The following is a 23,225-nucleotide window of genomic DNA, read 5'->3' as shown; positions in this document are numbered from 1 at the left end:
CTGGACCCTCTCCAGGGCCAGCACATCCTTCCTGAGATACGGGGCCCAAAATTGCTCACAATATTCTAAATGTGGTCTGATCAGAGCCTTATAAAGCCTCAGCAGCACATCCCTGCTTTTATGTTCTAGTCCTCTCGAAATAAATGCCAACATTGCATTTGCCTTCCTAACTACCGACTCAACCTAATATCCATACATACTCTTTCTTCCTCCCAATCACCCACTCTCCCACTTATGCTATCTCTCCCTCCTACTAATCTACTCTCTCGCTCTCCTTCCTCATCCCTCCCTCTACTCATCACCCTCTCTGTCCTTCTCTCCCTCCTAATTCTTTTCCCTCTCCCCTAATCATTCCCTAATCACCGCTTCTCTCCCTCTGCCTTCTGATCACCCTCTTTCCTTCCTAGTTCCTCTTTCCCTCTTCCTCTTTCTCCTGATCCCCCTCCTCCTATCAATATTGCTACTAGGGACTCAATCAGCCTAATTCTGCTCCCATGGATCGGATGAGCTTCTTTCGAAGTCTGATTGGAGACCACAGGCCATGGGCAGTAAACCAGGGGGCCAATTTCAGGTGTGACTTGAGACTCTGGTATGTGCCACACTTATTTGAGGCCATAAACAGACCCGACCCAACTTCTGGCCCACGGCCCCTGGCTCTCCCTCCTGTGGGCTCCAATCATCTCTCCAGGAAACTCTCCACTTCAGCAAGCTCTCAGTTGATCATTTGAAAGGTATCCACAAAGAATGTGGCTACACAAAAGGTGCAAATGCCTTGGATTCCACTAAACTATTGGAGACATTCCGCAACTCCTTCAGTGACTGCACCAGTTGGTAGCCTAGCTGGATTAGAGTGGCATTGCAGAGATGTTGCACTGTTTGGACAATCTGGAAGGAAAGGTTGAGTCTCCAGCTTTCTGCAGTTGCTGTCGAGTTCCTTGTGGTTGTGTATTTGTAATTTCTTGCCGCACCACTTGTTCCTCTAGTGTTCTGAAGTATCCATTTCTTAACCTGATTGTCCACATCCAAACCAATGAAATGGTAAATCTCAGCAGTTTTTTTGAAGGGCTCTCTGGCCAGTTCTTCGTATCTCACCAACATGTACTTGCCCCTCAGCCAGGGTGGTTTGCTGAGTCCAGTGCCTACGGAGTTGAAGAGGTCGCTGCAAGTGGTGGCTATTTGGGATAGATCAACACTGCGTGGTCTTCTGCCGGTGGCGTTCCAGATTTTCCAGGCCCGGAAATTGTCCGTGAAAGTCCCCATCCGGGAGGCGAGTATTCCCCTGGGATCCCGGACCAGGTGGATGATCTTCAGATTGAGCCTGGGGTCCTCGCTCAGCAAGCGGAGGTCTTTGATCTCAGGAATCCTGACGGTTTTTATTGCTATGTGTGACCGTGTCTGGCAGACCTGAGATGCCAAGGTTAAGTTCAGTGCTTTGCACTGCCTGGCACAGAGGTGTTCAATTGCATCCTTCGAATTCTGATCCATGTGGCAAAGCGGGGGCTCACACAGAGCGTTACTGGCACCCCTTCGGAAAAACACCGTGGTCTCATGGTCCCTGGGCACAGGTTTCAGATAATTCTCCAGGAAATTCAGATTGCAGTCATACAGGTTGCTGAGCAGGTCCCTGTGTGCCCCCAGGAGAGCTCGCCTGTCCACCATGTTCCTCATTCTGGCACTGGAGTTCGCAAAAACCTGTTGCACGTGATAGAGAGGCTCAAAGAGGTAAAAGATAGCAGGATGCTGATTGAATAACTGCCCCAGGAAGGAGGATCCACTCCTGGTGGTGGCAAAGATTAGGATGTGCTTCCTGTCGTGTGTCTGGTCATTGTTTCTTGGTTTCCTGTGCGGGTGAGACATCCCAGAGCAGCTACTGAAACCTGCAACAGAACAGAGGAAAAGGCACAGCCTGTCAAAGGTTTTGGTGTATAGCTGTGCTATGTGTCTGGCGGTAGAATAATAGTTGGCCACACATTCCCTGCAGCTCTGTTTAAGGATACCTGTTAATCAGTTAATTCAGGATAATTGTGCCCAGTGCTCTGGGTATAACAGTACAGCTTCGTTTCCTCTTGGGATTCAAGCTCCAAACCTCCCAACTGGACCTTCGGGATATTGAACCAGCAAACACGGAACGTCCCTTATCAGTGGGCAGCACTCTCACCTCTGAGTTAGAAGCTCATGTGTTCCATCCCACTCCAGATATGTGAGCGCATTTTCTAGGCTGACACCCCTAGTGCTTAACTAACGCTGGGGGGGGGGGTGGGGGGTGGATGGGAAATTTGTAAATCTAAAGAGAAAAGCTAAGACCATAGAGAAGTGTAGCAATGTGGGTAAAGATAAGTAGGGTGCGACAGGAAGGGTCAGAGAGTTTAATAGTTATAGTGCAACAGTGAATAAGGCCAAATCAGAGAAAAATGGTAAAAAGTTAAAATAATAGGTACTTTATCAGAATACATGATGCATTCATAACAAGATAGCTGAATTAATGGTGCAATAGAATCATAGAATAGCTACAGCACAAATGGAGACCATTCAGCCCTTTTTGTCTGTTCTGGTTCTTTGCAAGAGCAAAGAAACAATTTCCTGGACCAATACATTGTGGAGCTAATGAGGAAAGAGGGTATTTTAGGTTTTGTCCTGTATAATGGGTAAGAGTTAATTAATAATCTCATAATAACAAATATTTTGGGAAAGAGTGATCATAATATGGTAGAATTTCACATTGAGTTCAAGAGTGGTATTTAAGTCTGAAACGAGAGTATTAGAATGAACTAACAGCATATTACATAGGTAAGGGCAGGTTAGGTAAGGGAGATTGAGGAATCTGATTAAAAGGTACAATTGTAGATAAGCAAGAGCGAACATTTAAATAAATATTTTATAATTCTCAACATTGAAGAACAAAAACTCCTCAGGAGTAATCTGTGTTTAACTAAAGAGGTTAAGGATATTATTAGATTGAAAGGAAAGGCTAATATTATTGCCAAAGAGAGTGGGGATTAGGAGAGAGTTTTATATACCAGCAAAGTATGACCAAAATATTTGATAAAGAGGAAGAAAGTAAAATATGAGAGTAAACTAGCCAAAAATCTAAAGACTGATTGTAAGTGCTTCTACAAGTTTGTAAAAAGGAAGAAAATAGTGAAAGTAAACATGCATCCCTTAGAAGCTGAGACAGGAGTAATTATAGTCGGGAATAAGGAGATGACAGAGATATTAAACAAATATTTTGCATCCATCTTCACAGTGGAATACACAAAATACATACCAGAAATAGTGAGGAGCCGAGGGTCTAATGAGGGCAATGAACTTAAGGTAATGAATATTAGTAATTAATATTCATGAATCTATCTTATTGATCTTATTGAATGTTGGAGCAGGCTCAAGGGACCATAAAGTCTTAATATTCTTACGTTCTAAGGAGTTTCTCCACAGTCAGAAGTGCCATCTTCCAAATGAGCCATTAAATCAAGGTCCTCTCAGGTGGATGTAAAAGATCCAATGGCAGAAGAAGAGCCAGGGAGTTCTCCCCAGTGTCCTGACCAATATCTATCCCTCAATCAATGTCGTTAAAACAGATTATCTGGTCCTTATGATATTTCTGTTTGTGGGGGCTTGTGTGAAAATTCTGCTGCATTTCCGACATTATAACAGTACAACATTATGCTTCTAAAAGTACTTCATTGACTGTATTGGGCTTTGGGACAGACAGGAAAGTGGAGTTGAGACCACAACCAGATCAGCCATGATCTTATTGAATGGCGGAGCAGGCTCAAGGAGCCAAATAGACTACGCTTGCTCCTAAGTCCTATGTTCCTTTGTAGGGGCACCTAGTGGTTGTGAAAGTCCCTATAGACAGCTGAAACATTATAGGGACTTCCTCAAAGCATTTCTGACGAAGTCAAACATCCCCACTGACTCACTGGGAGTCCCAGACTTGTGACTGACAAAAATGGAGAAGGTTCATTCAGGAAGACACTGAACACATTGAGAAACTTCATCGGGAACGTGCAGAGGTGAAGTCGAGACATTGGAGGGGGTGCACAAATCTCCAAATGACCCATCTACCCAACCTTTCAAGTACCACCTCCTCCGCATGTGGCAGACTCTGCAGCTCACACATTGGATTGATCAGCCATCTCAGAACCCATTGAACCGGAATGGAGGCAAGTCATCCTCGATCCCGAGGGACTGCCAGAGAAGATATAAATGTAAGTTGTTTTCTTTCCTTTCTCTCGTTCCGCAGGTCTGTTGTTTCTTCTGAAGATTCTAGTAAATATTTTAAGGAAAACCTTCCTCCCCTAAACCACAGTGACTCCGTCTTGCCCTATCTCTGGGTTTCATTATCCACCACCCCCCCCCCCCCCCACCCCCCACCTAATATTTTACTGATAACACAATCTCAGCATTCAGGTTTTTAAAATGCATTGTTTCATGCAGTGTTTGGAAAATATTTCATTGACTGCACTGACTGTCAATAGGCATCACTATGTCCATGGTTTATGAGTCACTGATCCCAGTGGGAATCATACGCAGACACTGAGACTGAAATCTAAATTTTGCACTAGTCCTCTCCTCCAGCTCGTTTATCACCAAATGTCACATTGACTAAACTGGGAAAGTTGGATCAAGAAAGGTTTATCATCAAACGCAGTTACTCTCTCTGTTCAATCCAATTTAAAATGACGGATGTTCATTGGTCTGCCCCGCTGACATAGCGGAGCAGCTAGAGCACCGAGGGCAGGTCACTTTGTGAATGACCGCTGAATCTTGGGGACTGGCGAGAAGAACAGAACTCTCCACGGGGGCTGGATTCTGAAATAAAGACCTGCATTTCGAAACAAAGGGCGAATAGTGTGGGTGTCAGAAAGATGAAGCATGAAGCAGGAAAAGCTGTAAACACCCAGCAACTCAGGGAGTCTGTAGAGAGTGAGAGAGGAGGAGTGAAGGGTTAATGTTTCTGCCCCATCAGAACCTCTTGAAATAAAAACAGGAAATGCCGGAAAAACTCAGCAGGTCTGACAGCATCTGCGGAGAGAGAAACAGAGCTAACGTTTCAAGTCCTACGGACTCGAAACATGAACTCTGCTTCTCCCTCCACAGATGCTGCCAGACATGCTGAGTTTTTCCGGCATTTTCTGTTTTTATTAAAGTTTCATTTTTGGGCTAACTCGCTGACAGCCAAGGCACACTGTCGCACCAATCACTGGTGACCTTCATGGAATTTTCCACCATTCAATCACGTCTGAGCGTTGGAGAGTCTGAGACTGTCTTGAAGCGTTGTTAAAATCTGCGATGAAGCAAGAATAAGGGATGATCTCATTAAACCTCTGCTCAATAAAACTGTCATCGGCCACTGCAAATGAAACAAATACAGACTCGTAACAATTGAATAAATTACAAAATAAACTAATGACATCCAACACAATGCACAAATGTCATTAAATTGCTTCTTCTGTATTGTTATGACCACTAGAATTCATTAGATGGTTATACTTTAAACTGTCTCTTTTAATTTAAGGTAAAACAGAATGCCCTGGAATAGGGAATGGTGTGAAGTTGTACTGAATTCTGCCCAACAACAGGCTATGTGACCGGGCAGCTAGTCAACAGGGGGCCCAGGTCAAACCCTATGGAAAATCAGGTGCAAACTTTAACACCTGGATATAAAAGAGAAGGCAGCTGTCCTTGCTGCTTGCATACTCACAAACTTAACTCACAGAGTCTCAGAGGCAGTCAGACTAAGTTTTGGGGAAGAAGACTAACAACAGGTGCTGTTAAGCCAGGAAGAAGTAAAGAGTTGCTTTTGGGGTAATACCTAAGCGGAGGGCTGGTGAAGATGGAACCCATATTCGAGGAAACAAGGACTGTCAAGATTTAAGGACCACAGAATCACCAGAGGGAACTTTGCAATGGGGAGTCCATTTGATTAAAGTTGAGTAACGGGGTTTTCCTTTTCAAGGATAATGGAAGATTCACCCTAGTGAAGCAGGGAGAAGAAATCCTGTTAGAGTCAAGAGGAGCTTTGGTCTTTACCTCGGGGTACATGTCTATGGACAGTGCATAGGGTTTCCCGTTGTGTTAAGAAGTTAAGGGGGATACCTTTCTGTAGTTTAGTGTATTAGTTACCTACTAAGTAATGTTTAGTCAATGGTAATTTTAGTCAACTTGTTACAGTAAAATGTGAAATCTTGTCGTGGGATTATGGGCCACTGGGAAATTGATCTCTCTTTTTAAAATTTATCAGCCTCTACGTGGATTGTAACAGTATAGGATTCTTGCAGGGGGTGTGGGGTTAAACCCAGTGTGAGCATTGTCTGCCTCCAGCAATCCCAATCTCTCAGCAATCTAGGTCTCAGTGGTACCTGATCCAGCTATTAGATATCTTTAGACTCTTATTGTTTTCATGGCCTACAATCTGAACATTGTCCACTCAACCACTCAATCGACAACTCACCTGCTGGAGGCTTCATGTCAATGGGTAAATGTAAAAAATAGCACCTTCTTGTGTTGAACACCAAACCTCAGTAAAATCCTGATGGGTAATTGTTCTCGCAGTTTATCCTAAACTCTAAATTGTAGAAATTGAAATAAACTACAAGAAAATACACCCAGCAGCGCTGTGTCTTATAATATTAATCACAGCAAGATCTTCTTTATCACCTCAGACACAGCCTAGGTCAGCTAGGAACCTCTAATGACGAGACAAACGGACACATTCACTAGAACCAATAGTGCGACAAGATTCAAATCGTTCTCAGAACATAAATGTAATTGCTGCAGAGAAAGAACAAGACTGAGAGAGAGCTTGCTCAGAGAGAGGGTACAGGATGATGGATGAGTGGGGGATGGGGCTGAGGGAGAGCTCTCTCTGAGACCGCACAGGGACAATGGGCCGAATGGAGCATGGCCAAAGCAGGACTAAAACACTTCACAGCGACTGAACAAAATAATTTCAGAGGGTTTTACTGTTTCATGTTGCTTTCTCAGATGACTAGAGAATTGCAGATGTATCTTTTTTCATGTTGGCCAATTGCAACAAGAGTTCACGATCATGAGTTTGGGAGCAGATGGTGAAAGTGCAGCCTAGGGCCTGCTGCCTGGTCCTCAGTGCATTGCACTAGTCTAACGTCTCACTTCATTCTTAAAGGCAATTCCTTAAAACATATTTTGCAATCTCCTTTGATGGTGTAGAGAGAAACACACGGCCTTATATTGCACTGTGATACAGAGGTCATCAAGTTCCCAGAATCTGTCTCTGCATGTTACTGAGTTAGTTGCTCTGGGTGAGAGTGCTGCATAGGTCTTTACAATTTGGAGACAGGAAGGGTAAAAAGAAATAACTAGAGCTCCCATTCTTGGTCATCACCCAGTGATTCTTCCCACCTCCATAAACTTCAGGTCATCCAAAACTCTGCTGCCCATATCCTAACTCGCACCAAGTTCCATTCACCCGTTAGCCTCTGTGCTCGTGACCTACACTGGCTCCTGCTCCACAAAGCTTTGATTTTGAAATTCTCATTCCTTGTTTTCAAATTACTCCATGGCCTTATCCACATGCTCCATCTGACCCCACCCCCCAACACCACCCTCCATCTCCATCTCCATCCTCTCCGTAATCTCATCCAGCTCCTTGGCTACCATGCCCACATACAGCCCAACCCACCCCCCCCACCAAACCCTATCCCAAACTCTCTCCCTCTGACTCTGGTTCCTTGTGAAACAACACCTGTCTACCCTGCCCAGAAAAGATGGCATTTTCATCTCACCACTGATCCTTCAGTCGCCCATGCTCCACACTCTGGAATTCCCAGGATAAATCTCTCCGTCTCCTTCAAGATGCTCCTTAAAGCCTACCTCTTTGACCAAGCATCTGGTCATCTGATCTTTTCTTTCTCCTTTGCCTTTATCGTCAGGATGTTGGCCACATTAAAGGTGCCCTACACAGGCACAGCGTTGTGGGTTCTAAAACTCACACATCAGCTTTTGTGGTGAATTCAGTTAAATGAAGGGTCTAAATTAAAAATGTGAGTCCATCAATATGAATAAATCCGCTGCACATTTCCAGCAATTGTAGCTATTTTTTTAAATTTAATCTGGTCTGGTGAATTTGTTTCATGACATTCAATATTTACATTAAATTTTCATAGAAAATCAACTACAAAGAAATAGGCAGCATAAATAATCGACATCGCCCTCACACTGACAATATCCTTCACTCCATAATGATCACAGCTCAGTCGGTGCTGTTTGTTTTTTGCTTTATCTTTCAAATGTCATTCTTGAGTTGAGAGCAGATTGGGTTCATTGATTCAAATTGCAAAGGTCTTCTTCCTCTCTCTCTATATATATATCAGTTCCACTTTGATCTAAGGAACTGTCTTGTCCCGCAGTAACAATGTACATGGTTTAACACTGACAGCAGGATCTTCACATTACGCTGTTGACCTCCTGTAAATTAAGATCAGGGTTTTTGTCAAGTCTGTTTCCTCAGTTTAATTGAATTTATTCTCAAAGTATTTTGATTTGCTGCAGAGACCTCCTGCACTAATTAAAAAGTACAAGAATCTGATTTTATCCAAAAGTAAGGAAGGCCTCGGAATTCGGGCTTTGAGACATAGGGAGAGGAGGTGGCCATTCAGCCCCTCATATCTGTTCCCCATTCAGTGAGATCCTGACCGATGTGCCTCTTAACTATATCCCCTCACCTTAGTTCCATATCCTTTACAGTGCTGACTCTCAAAAGTCTAGTGGTCTCAGATCTAAAATAACTAATTGAGTTAGCCTCTGCCACTTTTTGTGGGAGAGAGTTCCACACTTTTACCAATCTTTGTGTGAAGAAGTGTTTTATAACTTCTCTCCTGAATGGTCTGGCTCTGATTTTAAGGGTATGTCCTTTTGTTCTGGTCTCCCCCACCAATGGAAAATGTTTATCCCTCTTCCACACTTACAACAGTGGCTATCTTAAAAGTGCATAATTGGCTAGAAAATGCTTTGAGACATCTTGTGGTGAAAGATGCTATATAAATGAAATAGTCTTTCTCTCCTTCTTACTTACTTTCTTTCCCCGATCAATTCCTTTCAAAATCCTAAAAATTTCAACAACCTCAATCTCTCCACCAATACTCAAGAAGCTCAACACCATCCAGGACAAAGCAGCCCACTTAACTGGCACTTCATCCATTACCTTCAATGTTCATTCCCTCCATCACCGACGCACAGTAGCAGCAGTGTGTACCATCTACAAGAGGCACTGTAGGAACTCACCAAGGTTCCTTCGACAACACCTTCCAAACCCGCTACCTCTACCACCTAGAAAGACAAGGGCAGCAGATGCATGGGAACACTGCGAGTTCCCCTCAAAGCCACACATCATTCCTGACTTGCTGATCCTTCACTGTCGCTGGGTCAAAATCCTGGAACTCCTTCCCTAACAGCACTGTGGGTGTACCTATACCACATGGACTGCAGCGGCTTGAGAAGGCGGCTCACCACCACCTTCTCAAGGGCAATTAGGGATGGGCAATGAATGTTGTCCTAACCAATGACACCCACTTCCCAGGAACGAATAAATAAAATAAGAATGAAATCAGCCCTTAACCCCACCCTCCCCCCCCCCCCCCATTTTCCAGGGAATACAAACTGAATTTATGTGACACAGCACCAGGTTTGGCTGAGCTTGGTTTGTGTCAATCATCAAGTTTGTGGGTGGTGGGGGGGGATGGTGAGCAGGGTAGGGGGGGTGGTGGGTGGTGGGGGGGGTTGGGGGGTGGGGTGGGGAGGTGTGTGGGGGTGTGGGGGGGGTGGGGGTGGGGTGTGGGTGTGGGGGGGGGGTGGGGGTGGGGTGTGGGTGTGGGGGGGGTGGGGGTGGGGGGGGGGGGTTGGGGGGGTGGGGTGGGGGGGTGTGTGGGGATTGGGGGGATGGGTGTGTGGGGGTGTGGGGGGTGGGGGGGGTTGGGGGTGGCGTGGGCAGGTGGGGAGGGCGTGGGGGGGTGTGGGGGGCTGGTGCTTGAATAAAGACAGGGAGCCAGTTCACCCCACCTCACCTGGGGCATTACAATTTGGGGATGCCCCCAGCCAGACGGTGATAAACTGAGGGGTCTCGTCCGTATCAACAACTTTGAGGAACCTCACCTGGGGGTGGGTCACAACACCATTGAGGACTCTCTCTCTGTCTTTCGCTGCGTTTCTGTCAAACCTTCGGTATTTGCTGTTCACTTGATGCCTCGTTTTACCGCTTATAAATAAATTGGTAACAGCTCCGAGATGAACCTGTTGACCCTATGGTGGTGATATCAGCTGTCAGATGAATTCAGGAGCTCAGTGATGAACTGCCTTTGTTCCGTTAGCCAAATAGACGCTGGTGCTAATTCTTCATCCGAAAGGTAAAAATAAGGCCAGAGAGCCAGAGGATACAGATTTAAGATAATTGGCAAAAAAGCCTGAGGGGGAATTGAGGAGAATTCTTTTACACAACGAGTTGCGATGATTGGAATGCACTGCCTGAAATGATGGTTGAAGCATATTCAATAGTAACTTTCAAAAGAGAATTGAATACATACTACTACTAGGGGGAGAAAAATAGCTGGGCTCTGTGGAAAGAGTAGGGCAGTGCAGCTAATTGGAGAGCTCTTTCATAGGCACAATGGGCCAAATGTTTTTTTTCTCTCAGAGGGTTGTGCGACTTTGGAACTGTCTGCCTCAGGAGGTGGTGGAGGTGGGGGTCATTGAATATTTTTAAAGCAGAGGTAGATAGATTCTTGTTAGGCAAGGGAATCAAAGGTTATCGGGGTTAGATGGGAATGTGGAATTCGAAACACAAGATCATCAGCCATGATCTTATTGAATGGCGGTGCAGGCTCGAGGGGCCGAATGGTCTACTTCTGTTCCTATTTCTTATTACTTCACTCTCTCACATCTGCTTCCTATAATCCTTTCACCGCTTCTAGCCCTTATTTAAGCCCTGAAACAATCCCTAACTTCGGGGTTTCATTTCAAACAATACAGCCTCTCATCTGTGTGACATCTTGTGAATGCTCTTAGTCATTGTCAGAAAATTAATTACCCATAACTGGAACTAGTAATTACCAATGATTACTGGAAAAAGCATTTATTGTTCTGCTGTAGTGGGAGTTTTTGTTCTTATGGTCTGCTTCTATGTAGTGCTCTGAGTCAGAGGGTTCCAGGTTCAAGCCCCACTCCAGGACTTCCACACAACAATCAAGGTTGACACTTCAGTGCAGCGTTGAGGAAGTGCTGCATTGCCAAAGGTGTCATCTTCAGATGAGACATTAAACCGAGACCCATCTGTCCTCTCAGGTGGGCACTATTTTGAAGAAGAGCAGGGGTGTTATCCCCTGTGTCCTGGCTAATATTTATCCCTCAATCCATATCACAGAAACAGATTATCTGGTCATTATCACATCGCTGTTTGTGGGAGCTTGCTGTGCACAGATTGGCTGCCATGTTTCTTACATAACTGCAGTGACTGCACTTCAAGAGCACTGCATTGCCTTTAAAGCACTTTTGAGATGTCCAGTGATCATGAAAGGCACTATATAAATGCAATTCTTTCTTTCTGTATGAACAATGGAGCAGGTACAAATAAAAAGGCACAGGCACTGAGAAATACAATTAAAATACTCTGTATTCAATTGAATCAAGCCTCCTGCTGAAACATGGAATAGAATCTCAGTCACACTACCACCAATGTCCAACTCAACTTCCTAAATCACTCCAACATGTGAAATAAAGTCAAGCCCGTGGTCACTTAAATGTTGTGACTCCCGGTGACTTGAACAAGAAGCAGATTATTTTCCAGATTTCTGGAGTTAGCAACAGAGAGCTTTGAATCTTCAAACATATTTTGGGATTGGGATTTCCATTTAATCTTCACTCTCTCACATCTGCTTCCTATAATCCTTTCACCGCTTCAAGCCCTTATTTAAGCCCTGAAACAATCCCTAACTTCGGGGTTTCATTTCAAACAATACAGCCTCTCATCTGTGTGACATCTTGTGAATGCTCTTAGTCATTGTCAGAAAATTAATTACCCATAACTGGAACTAGTAATTACCAATGATTACTGGAAAAAGCATTTATTGTTCTGCTGTAGTGGGAGTTGTGAAACCGTTAATGGAATTATTACATTAGTTTGTCAATTGCCTTTCATTGAAAAATCAAATTTAAAAACAAAACTCAGGATGCTGATACTCAACAGCTTTACCATCACTGAATCCCCCACTATCAACATCCTGGGGGTTACCATTGACCAGAAACTGAACTGGACCCAGCCATATAAATACTGTGGATACAAGAGCAGGTCAGAGGCTGGGGATCCTGCGACGAGTAACTCACCTCCTGACTCCCCAAAGCCCATCCACCATCTACAAAGCACAAGTCAGGAGTGTAATGGAATACTCTCCACTTGACTGGACACTTGCAGCTTCCAGAACACTCAAGAAACTTGACACCAAAGCAGCCCGCTTGATTGGCACCACATCCATCACCTTAAACATTCACTCTCTTCACCACCGACACACAGTAGCGACAGTGTGTACCATCTACAAGATGTGGGTGTGCCTACATCACATGGGTTGCAGCAGGTAAAGAAGGTGGTTGACCTCATTATCAAGGGAAAATAGAGATGGGCAACAAATGCTGGCCTAGCCAGAGATGCCCACATCCCATGAATGATTAAAAAAAATCTTTCTCTGCTCCCTCTCTTGGTGTAACGATAATTCAAAACAGCTACACTTTGATAATAAAGAATGAAAACCAAAGCCATAATAATAAACATAATTATGTCAACATGAAAATACAATGTTACAATAAAATTTAAGCTCAATTGTAATTAAATGTCACTATAGCAGGATCGAGGCAACGGCACTACATCTAAAGTAAAACAAAGAGATTAAACATCTCTGCAGATTAAACATCTCCGATTTACAGCAGGGAATATTCAGACCAGTTCCTGCCCTGGCTCTTTTCTAGAGCAATCCCAAACGAGTGCCACTGCTCATCATCTCCTCACATCCCTGGCTCAATCCCAACCTAATCCCACTGCCCCATTCTCTCCCCTTAGCCCTGTACCCTTCTCTGCTTCACTCCATTCTCCTCCTTAACAGCTCCTTCATGTTGAAGAGATGATGAACAACTTATTGTGTCCTGTCCACCGCTGAACTGATCTTCAAGCCTCAGGAACATTTCCTTCCAAGACATCACCTGACTCTGCCTTTACCTCGCTCACTGTTTCTGAAATCCTCAGGCGTGTGTCTCACACCTGAGCTTTCCAAAAGTCCTGGGTTTAACACTAGATTTTCCTTTAGATTCAGTATCACTGATCACCCTGATCAGTGGATCTCGGGTCTCCTCTGATCTGGAGTGCACCTATTCAGTTCTATATACAGTTAGATAATAGTTTAACCCAAGGATTGTTATAGAGAATTCCTGTTACGTGTTCTAGCGACTGTAATCTTGCATTGCTAAACAGAGAGAGATGAAGCTCCAACTATTTCACTGCTACCATAGTGACTGTCAGTTTTCAATGAAACACTAGCAAGGCTGACAAAATCATTAACAAAAATTCCAACTTGACGGGGAATTTACTTATTTACAACTTGGTAGCAAGAGGACTGGTGAAGCACATCCATAATTGTTAGAGCTTTGGTTGCTGCCCAAATGATCATTTCTTTGAAACCATGAAGCAGTGTTCTGATTGCAGTCACACACACACACACACACACACACACACACACACACACGCACGCACACACACGCACGCACTCACACACACGCACGCACACAACACACGCAACACACACACAACACACACGCACACACAAATTACACACACTCACATATTACACACACACACAAACACATACACACTCAAACACACACTCACACGCACACAACACACACACAAAAAACACACACGCACACATACACCCACACACCACATACACATTCACTCACACACACACACACACACACACGCACGCACTCACACACACGCACGCACACAACACACGCAACACACACACAACACACACGCACACACAAATTACACACACTCACATATTACACACACACACAAACACATACACACTCAAACACACACTCACACGCACACAACACACACACAAAAAACACACACGCACACATACACCCACACACCACATACACATTCACTCACACACACACACACACACACACGCACGCACTCACACACACGCACGCACACAACACGCGCAACACACACACAACACACACGCACACACAAATTGCACACACTCACATATTACACACACACTCAAACACACACTCACACGCACACAACACACACACAAAAAACACACACACACACATACACCCACACACCACATACACATTCACTCACACACTCACACAGCACACACACGCACGCACACAACACATGCAACACACACACACAACACACACGCACTCAAACACTCACACATTACACACACTCACATATTACACACACACAACACAAACACAAAAACACACACACACATATACCCACACACCACACACACACATGCACAACACGTGCACACGCACAAACATGCATACATGCACACGCACACACGTGCAGACGCACACACACAATGCACATGCACATACACATACAGCACATGCACACGCACAACACACATGTGTGCACACACAAACACGCACGCGCGTGCACACACACACACACACACACACACGTTACAGTCACGTATATTAGGCTAGTGGTCTTGTGGTGCAGTGGGTAATATCCCTGCCTCTGAGCCAAGGTCCAGATCCAAGTCCTACCCCAGGGTTGAGGGTCAAGGAAGGTGTGTTCATAACATGGCCAAATAGGTGGAGTATGAACCTGTAAATCCTTCCTACCACAGGCAGGCGATAAGAGTGAGAGAGATTCCTGGTCAGCCATGTGATAGAAAGAACATTGGTGCCTCTACAATCACTATCCATAGTTCCAGACTACAACATGCATGTAAAAGTGCATGTTACCACAGCAACTCAAGCTCCCTGAGTGAACTTGTGACCACACAACCATCATGTAAGGCTGGTCTCATTGTGCTGAGATTTGTGTGCACAGTTCTAACTTTCAGCCAGTGGATTGGTGCAGATGTACATTACAACTGCACCACATTGACACAAACAAACCACCAATGCCCCACATGAAGCCGTGTCAGGCATGTCAACCCTGGAACTAAGGACAGAATTTTGTGCCAGTGGGATTTTATGGTCCCGTTGAAGTCAATGGACATTTGAATTGCTTGCTGCATTTTACAGACCCACCCTGGCCATAGTGGGGCCATAAAATTCTGCCCTAAGTCCTTGATCCAGGATAGTGTCAGGGGAAGTTACTGGGAAACACGACAGTACAAGTCACAAAAGAGGAACCTTCTGTCCAGCCCAGGAAACGTTTCCACGCCTTCATCCTCAGGCTGATTCCATTTACACGGAGCACTTTCACTGTCAGGAAGGGAACCATCGGAACAGGAGGAGGCCTTTCAGCCCCTTGAGCCTGTCCCACCACTCAACTGGACCCAGTTGTATATCAACATCACCACAATCATTAATGCAGAAATGTATCAACATCAGTTCTGAAAATTTCAATTGACCCCCAGCCTTAACAGCTTTTTTGTGGGGGGAGTGTTCCAGATTTCTGTAGCGTATTGAAAATCACAATGTGCATTGTGTGCCCTTGAGACTACCATACACATATGTACCTGCAGAGAGTGTGCTGGAAAGGGGAAGTAAAGGATCCATGTTTAACAGCTCATGGAGTTTTAATTCTAAATGTCTCTGGCTGAATATATAACTGTTTCTGTCCTAAGAAGTTCACAATTCCCATTAGGTGTGGGAAAAAATGCTTCCTGATATCACCCTTGAACAGACTAACTCTAATTTTAAGGTTAAGCCCACTTGTGTGGACTCGTCCCACCAGAGGAAATAGTTTTTCTGTATCCTATTGTTGGGTCCCTGGGACATGAAAAGAAATCCAGAACTTTAGTTTTATTGTTATTTTTTAAAAGTTGACTTTTTGCAGAACTATAAAAAGATGGCTGCTACAAATCACATGGCCACAGAGTTGACCTGGAGTTACAACAACAAAAATTCTTTTCTCAGCTATGGAATCTCACACCTCATTGTACAGGTTCCTTGTAATCACAAAGCACATAGCTTGCACATCGAAACTTATTATGCCTGCAAAGCTGCTAACAGACTCATCTCACACTTGGAAATGTCCAGGCCCATTCCAAAAGGGAATCATTTGCCTTTAATAAGTTTACCTTGCTGGCAGAGTCACTGGGTCTGCCTAGACAATGGCTTCCCAACACCAGACCCTCAATATGGATGGTAACTCTTTCAATAATGAACAGTTGAGATATTATCAGTCCTGAAATCAAAGCCAGTTCCAGACATTGGATAAACATCCCTTTTGAAGTCATTGTGAAGAAAGAAGGTCACATGACCTGAGTGACCACTTGGAGATCTCTATATGCCTTTGAGAACTGAGAAGTCCTCAGACTGCTGTTTTAACAGCAACTGGAAAGGACACCAGTCTTTGTGAAGTCTGGCTATCGGTTACCACCTCTCAACTTCATGAAGCTTGCTTGATTTTAAAGGTCTCTGATTGACGCCTGCCAAGTAGCCTAAGCACAGAAATCCCCATTGTGCTGCAGTATTGTTTATTTCTAGGATCTTTATTTGTTATCTTCAACTCATCGGAACCGAACTCTGCCACAGAGGAAAGACCCTCTGGACCCTGAATTTGGACTCTGGAAATCACGTGAACTAATATTCATTTCTGTGGTTCTTATACCATAAAACTCCTTTTCTCAATCTCAATCCCACTCCCCCCCTATCTTTACTGTGTGTGTGTATGTGTGTTTGTCTGTGTGTGTGTGTGTGTGTGTGTGTGTGTGTGTGTGCCTGTGTGTGTGTGGTCTGCCTGTGTGTGTCAGCCTGTGTGTATGGTCTGTGTGTGTGTCTGCCTCTGTGTGTGCGTGTGTGTGTGTGTGTCTGTGCCTGTGTCTGTGTGTCTGCCTGTGTATGTATGTCTGTGTTTGTGTGTCTGCCTGTGTGTGTCTGCCTGTGTGTGTGTGTGTGTGTGTGTGTGTGTGTGTGTGTGTGTGTGTGAGTGTGTGCCTGTGTCTGTGTGTCTGCCTGTGTGTGTATGTCTCTGTGTCTGTGTGTCTGCCTGTGTGTGTGTGTGTGTGTGTGTGGGAGTGTGTGCCTGTGTCTGTATGTCTGCCTGTGTGTGTATGTCTCTGTGTCTGTGTGTCTGCCTGTGTGTGTCTGCCTGTGTGTGTGTGTGTCTGTATCTGTGTATAGTGGAAAGGAAAGTTGCAGACGCTCCTTCCCCAGGTTTTATTTTGAATGTGAAATAACCTAACCTTCCGAGATAATCATGATGCGAATTTGCTGTGGATTATTAGTAAACTGGATCACAGAAACCAAGGGGTTAGGAAGCCACATCACCACATACTTTAAACATAATTCAAAACACCTTCTACTTACCGACAGGTGGTAGAGGAAATAGGTACAGTTGACTTGTCTCTCTCTTGTCTGTAACACCACTGATTCCCTTCATCATTTTAAACCTCTCAATCAGATCAACCCATCACTTGTCTATATTCATACAAGTGCAGTGAAGCTGGCTATACAAAGATGGTGAAGAGGCCCCCAAGCCACACTGAATCAGTGAAGATTCACTTGAATGATACCAGGATTATAGTTATGGTGGAAAACTCAAAAATTGGATCTTTTTCCATTGGAACAGAAAAGGAAAACCTTTACAGGGTCTATGGAGAAAGAGCAGGGGGAATGGGATTGATTGGATATCTCTTTCCAAGAGCTGGCAAAGGCATGATGGGCCGAAAGGCCTCCTTCAGCACTGTATCATTCTATGATTCTGATACCCTTTTGATAGTTACTGTTGAATCTGTTTCCACCGCCCTTTCAGGTGGCGGATTCCAGGTCAGAACAACTCTCTGTTAGAAATATATATTTAGAAAGTAGTCTTTCGAGCAAGTGATAATCATAATAGTTATAGTCAACTCTAGGAAGCAAGACTGTACATGGTCACCAGCTTAATTCGTTCCCACATTTGATCAGAGATCGGTTAACCCTAGGACCATATTTCCCATGAGGGCAACTAAATGCACATTCATGGATGGCCCAAATTTGTTTACATTGGTCTGTGACCAACCTGATTATTTGGTTAGATATGTGACCTCTGTTAACCTATAACACATAGCCCAGAATTCTCAGTCACAATAGCTAGCACCAGTCAATCACATTCTGCCCATTCCAGTTCAGGCATTACAGCATCCAACGTAGTGTAAACATTCAGCCCTGAGTTCCTCATCCCCATTCCTCAATCCTCATCTCTCACTCCCCATTCCTCACCCCCCTTTCCCCGCTCCCCACTCCCCATTCCCCACTCCCCATTCCCCACTCCCCATTCCCCACTCCCCAATCCCCACTCCCCATTCCCCACTACCCATTCCCCACTCCCCATTCCCCACTACCCATTCCCCACTCCCCATTCCCCACTCCTCATTCCCCACTCCCCATTCCCCACTCCCCATTCCCCACTCCCCATTCCCCACTCCCCATTCCTCACTCCCCATTCCCCACTCCCCATTCCCCACTCCCCATTCCCCACTCCCCTTTCCCCACTCCCCATTCCCCACTCCCCACTCCCCATTCCTCACTCCCCATTCCCCACTCCCCATTCCCCACTCCCCATTCCCCACTCCCCATTCCCCACTCCCCATTCCCCACTCCCCATTCCCCACTCCCCTTTCCCCATTCCCCATTCCCAATTCCTCACTCCCCATTCCTCACTCCCCATTCCCCACTCCCCATTCCCCACTCCCCACTCCCCATTCCCCACTCCCCATTCCCCACTCCCCTTCCCCACTCCCCATTCCCCATTCCCCACTCCCCATTCCCCACTCCCCATTCCCCACTCCCCATTCCCCACTCCTCATTCCCCACTCCCCATTCCTCACTCCCCATTCCCCACTCCTCATTCCCCACTCCTCATTCCCCACTCCCCATTCCCCACTCCTCATTCCCCACTCCTCATTCCCCACTCCCCATTCCTCACTCCCCATTCCCCACTCCTCATTCCCCACTCCCCATTCCTCACTCCCCATTCCCCACTCCTCATTCCCACTCCCCATTCCTCACTCCCCATTCCCCACTCCTCATTCCCCACTCCCCATTCCCCACTCCCCAATCCCCACTCCCCATTCCTCACTCCCCATTCCCAACTCCCCATTCCCCACTCCCCAATCCCCACTCCCCATTCCCCACTACCCATTCCCCACTCCCCATTCCCCACTCCCCATTCCCCACTCCCCATTCCCCACTCCCCATTCCTCACTCCCCATTCCCCACTCCCCATTCCCCACTCCCCTTTCCCCACTCCCCATTCCCCATTCCCCACTCCCCATTCCTCACTCCCCATTCCTCACTCCCCATTCCCCACTCCCCATTCCCCACTCCCCATTCCCCATTCCCCACTCCCCATTCCCCACTCCCCATTCCTCACTCCCCATTCCCCACTCCCCATTCCTCACTCCCCATTCCCCACTCCTCATTCCATACTCCTCATTCCCCACTCCCCATTCCTCACTCCTCATTCCCCACTCCCCATTCCTCACTCCCCATTCCCCACTCCTCATTCCCCACTCCCCATTCCTCACTCCTCATTCCCCACTCCCCATTCCTCACTCCTCATTCCCCACTCCCCATTCCTCATTCCCCATTCCCCACTCCTCATTCCCCACTCCCCATTCCCCACTCCTCATTCCCCACTCCTCATTCCCCACTCCCCATTCCTCACTCCCCATTCCCCACTCCTCATTCCCCACTCCCCATTCCCTACTCCTCATTCCCCACTCCTCATTCCCCACTCCCCATTCCTCACTCCCCATTCCCCACTCCTCATTCCCCACTCCCCATTCCTCACTCCCCATTCCCCACTCCTCATTCCCCACTCCCCATTCCTCACTCCCCATTCCCCACTCCTCATTCCCCACTCCCCATTCCCCACTCCCCAATCCCCACTCCCCATTCCTCACTCCCCATTCCCAACTCCCCATTCCCCACTCCCCAATCCCCACTCCCCATTCCCCACTACCCATTCCCCACTCCCCATTCCCCACTCCCCATTCCCCACTCCTCATTCCCCACTCCCCATTCCCCACTCCCCATTCCCCACTCCCCATTCCTCACTCCCCATTCCCCACTCCCCATTCCCCACTCCCCTTTCCCCACTCCCCATTCCCCATTCCCCACTCCCCATTCCTCACTCCCCATTCCTCACTCCCCATTCCCCACTCCCCATTCCCCACTCCCCATTCCCCATTCCCCACTCCCCATTCCCCACTCCCCATTCCTCACTCCCCATTCCCCACTCCCCATTCCTCACTCCCCATTCCCCACTCCTCATTCCCCACTCCTCATTCCCCACTCCCCATTCCTCACTCCTCATTCCCCACTCCCCATTCCTCACTCCCCATTCCCCACTCCTCATTCCCCACTCCCCATTCCTCACTCCTCATTCCCCACTCCCCATTCCTCACTCCTCATTCCCCACTCCCCATTCCTCACTCCTCATTCCCCACTCCCCATTCCTCACTCCCCATTCCCCACTCCTCATTCCCCACTCCTCATTCCCCACTCCCCATTCCCCACTCCTCATTCCCCACTCCTCATTCCCCACTCCCCATTCCTCACTCCCCATTCCCCACTCCTCATTCCCCACTCCCCATTCCCCACTCCCCATTCCCAACTCCCCTTTCCTCACTCCCCATTCCCCATTCCCCATTCCTCATTCCCCATTCCCCACTCCCCATTCCTCACTCCCCATTCCTCACTCCCCATTCCTCACTCCCCATTCCTCACTCCTCATTCCCCACTCCCCATTCCCCACTCCCCATTCCTCACTCCCCATTCCTCACTCCCCATTCCCCACTCCCCATTCCTCATTCCCCATTCCACACTCCCCATTCCTCACTCCCCATTCCCCACTCCCCATTCCTCACTCCCCATTCCTCACTCCCCATTCCTCACTCCCCATTCCCCACTCCCCATTCCTCAATCCCCATTCCCCACTCCCCATTCCTCACTCCCCATTCCTCACTCCTCATTCCCCACTCCCCATTCCTCACTCCCCATTCCCCACTCCCCATTCCTCATTCCCCATTCCCCACTCCCCATTCCTCACTCCCCATTCCTCACTCCTCACTCCCCACTCCCCATTCCCCACTCCCCATTCCTCACTCCTCATTCCCCACTCCCCATTCCCCACTCCCCATTCCCCACTCCCCATTCCCCGCTCCCCATTCCCCACTCCCCATTCCTCACTCCTCATTCCCCACTCCCCATTCCCCACTCCCCATTCCCCACTCCCCATTCCCCACTCCCCATTCCTCACTCCCCATTCCTCACTCCCCATTCCTCACTCCTCATTCCCCACTCCCCATTCCCCACTCCCCATTCCCCACTCCCCATTCCCCACTCCCCATTCCCCGCTCCCCATTCCTCACTCCCCATTCCTCACTCCTCACTCCCCACTCCCCATTCCTCACTCCTCATTCCCCACTCCTCATTCCCCGCTCCCCAATCCCCACTCCCCATTCCCCACTCCCCATTCCTCACTCCCCATTCCCCACTCCCCATTCCCCACTCCCCATTCCCCATTCCCCACTCCCTATTCCCCATTCCTCACTCCCCTTTCCCCACTCCCCATTCCTCACTCCTCATTCCCCAATCCTCATTCCTCACTTCCCATTCCTCACTCCTCATTCCCTAATCCTCATTCCCCATTCCCCACTCCCCATTCCTCACTCCTCACTCCCCACTCCCCATTCCTCACTCCTCATTCCCCACTCCTCATTCCCCACTCCCCATTCCTCACTCCTCATTCCCCATTCCCCATTCCTCATTCCCCATTCCCCACTCCTCATTCCCCACTCCCCATTCCCCACTCCCCAATCCACACTCCCCATTCCCCGCTCCCCTTTCCCCACTCCCCATTCCCCATTCCCCACTCCTCATTCCCCACTCCCCATTCCCCACTCCCTTTCCCCACTCCCCATTCCCCATTCCCCACTCCTCATTCCCCACTCCCCATTCCCCACTCCCCATTCCCCACTCCCCATTCCTCACTCCTCATTCCCCATTCCCCACTCCCCATTCCCCACTCCCCTTTCCCCACTCCCCATTCCCCATTCCCCACTCCCCATTCCTCATTCCCCTTTCCCCACTCCCCATTCCCCATTCCCCACTCCCCATTCCTCACTCCCCATTCCCCACTCCTCATTCCCCACTCCCCAATCCCCACTCCCCAATCCCCACTCCCCATTCCTCACTCCCCTTTCCCCACTCCCCATTCCTCATTCCCCATTCCCCACTCCCCATTCCTCACTCCCCATTCCTCACTCCTCATTCCCCACTCCCCATTCCTCACTCCCCATTCCCCACTCCCCATTCCTCACTCCCCATTCCTCACTCCTCATTCCCCAATCCTCACTCCCCACTCCCCATTCCTCACTCCCCATTCCTCACTCCTCACTCCCCACTCCCCATTCCTCACTCCTCATTCCCCACTCCTCATTCCCCGCTCCCCAATCCCCACTCCCCATTCCCCACTCCCCATTCCTCACTCCCCATTCCCCACTCCCCATTCCTCACTCCCCATTCCTCACTCCCCATTCCCCACTCCCCATTCCTCACTCCCCATTCCCCACTCCCCACTCCCCATTCCCCACTCCCCATTCCTCACTCCCCATTCCTCACTCCCCATTCCCCACTCCCCATTCCTCACTCCCCATTCCCCACTCCCCACTCCCCATTCCCCACTCCCCATTCCTCACTCCCCATTCCCCACTCCCCATTCCCCACTCCCCACTCCCCATTCCCCACTCCCCATTCCTCACTCCCCATTCCTCACTCCTCATTCCCCACTCCCCATTCCCCATTCCTCACTCCCCATTCCTCACTCCCCACTCCCCATTCCTCACTCCCCATTCCTCACTCCCCATTCCTCACTCCCCACTCCCCATTCCTCACTCCCCATTCCTCACTCCTCACTCCCCACTCCCCATTCCTCACTCCCCATTCCCCACTCCCCATTCCTCATTGCCCATTCCCCACTCCTCATTCCCCACTCCTCATTCCCCACT

General features: G+C 47.7%; 1 protein-coding gene across 1 annotated transcript in view; it reads right to left on the bottom strand.

Moving 5' to 3' along the window:
* Positions 1-579: 579 nt before the first annotated feature.
* The window catches only part of si:ch73-62b13.1 (uncharacterized protein LOC100002270 homolog), a 44,248-nt gene continuing 21,602 nt past the window's right edge, over positions 580-23,225 (bottom strand). The window contains exon 3 of the mRNA XM_041216336.1: positions 580-1,877. Coding sequence (XP_041072270.1) covers positions 751-1,877 — 1,127 coding nt within the window. The 3' untranslated portion in view covers positions 580-750. The remainder of the gene's footprint in view (positions 1,878-23,225) is intronic.

The sequence above is a fragment of the Carcharodon carcharias genome, chromosome 21, assembly GCF_017639515.1.
Source record: "Carcharodon carcharias isolate sCarCar2 chromosome 21, sCarCar2.pri, whole genome shotgun sequence".
Classification (NCBI taxonomy): domain Eukaryota; kingdom Metazoa; phylum Chordata; class Chondrichthyes; order Lamniformes; family Lamnidae; genus Carcharodon; species Carcharodon carcharias.
The sequence above is the reverse complement of the archived record's forward strand: the minus strand, read 5'-3'. Positions and strand labels throughout refer to the sequence as shown.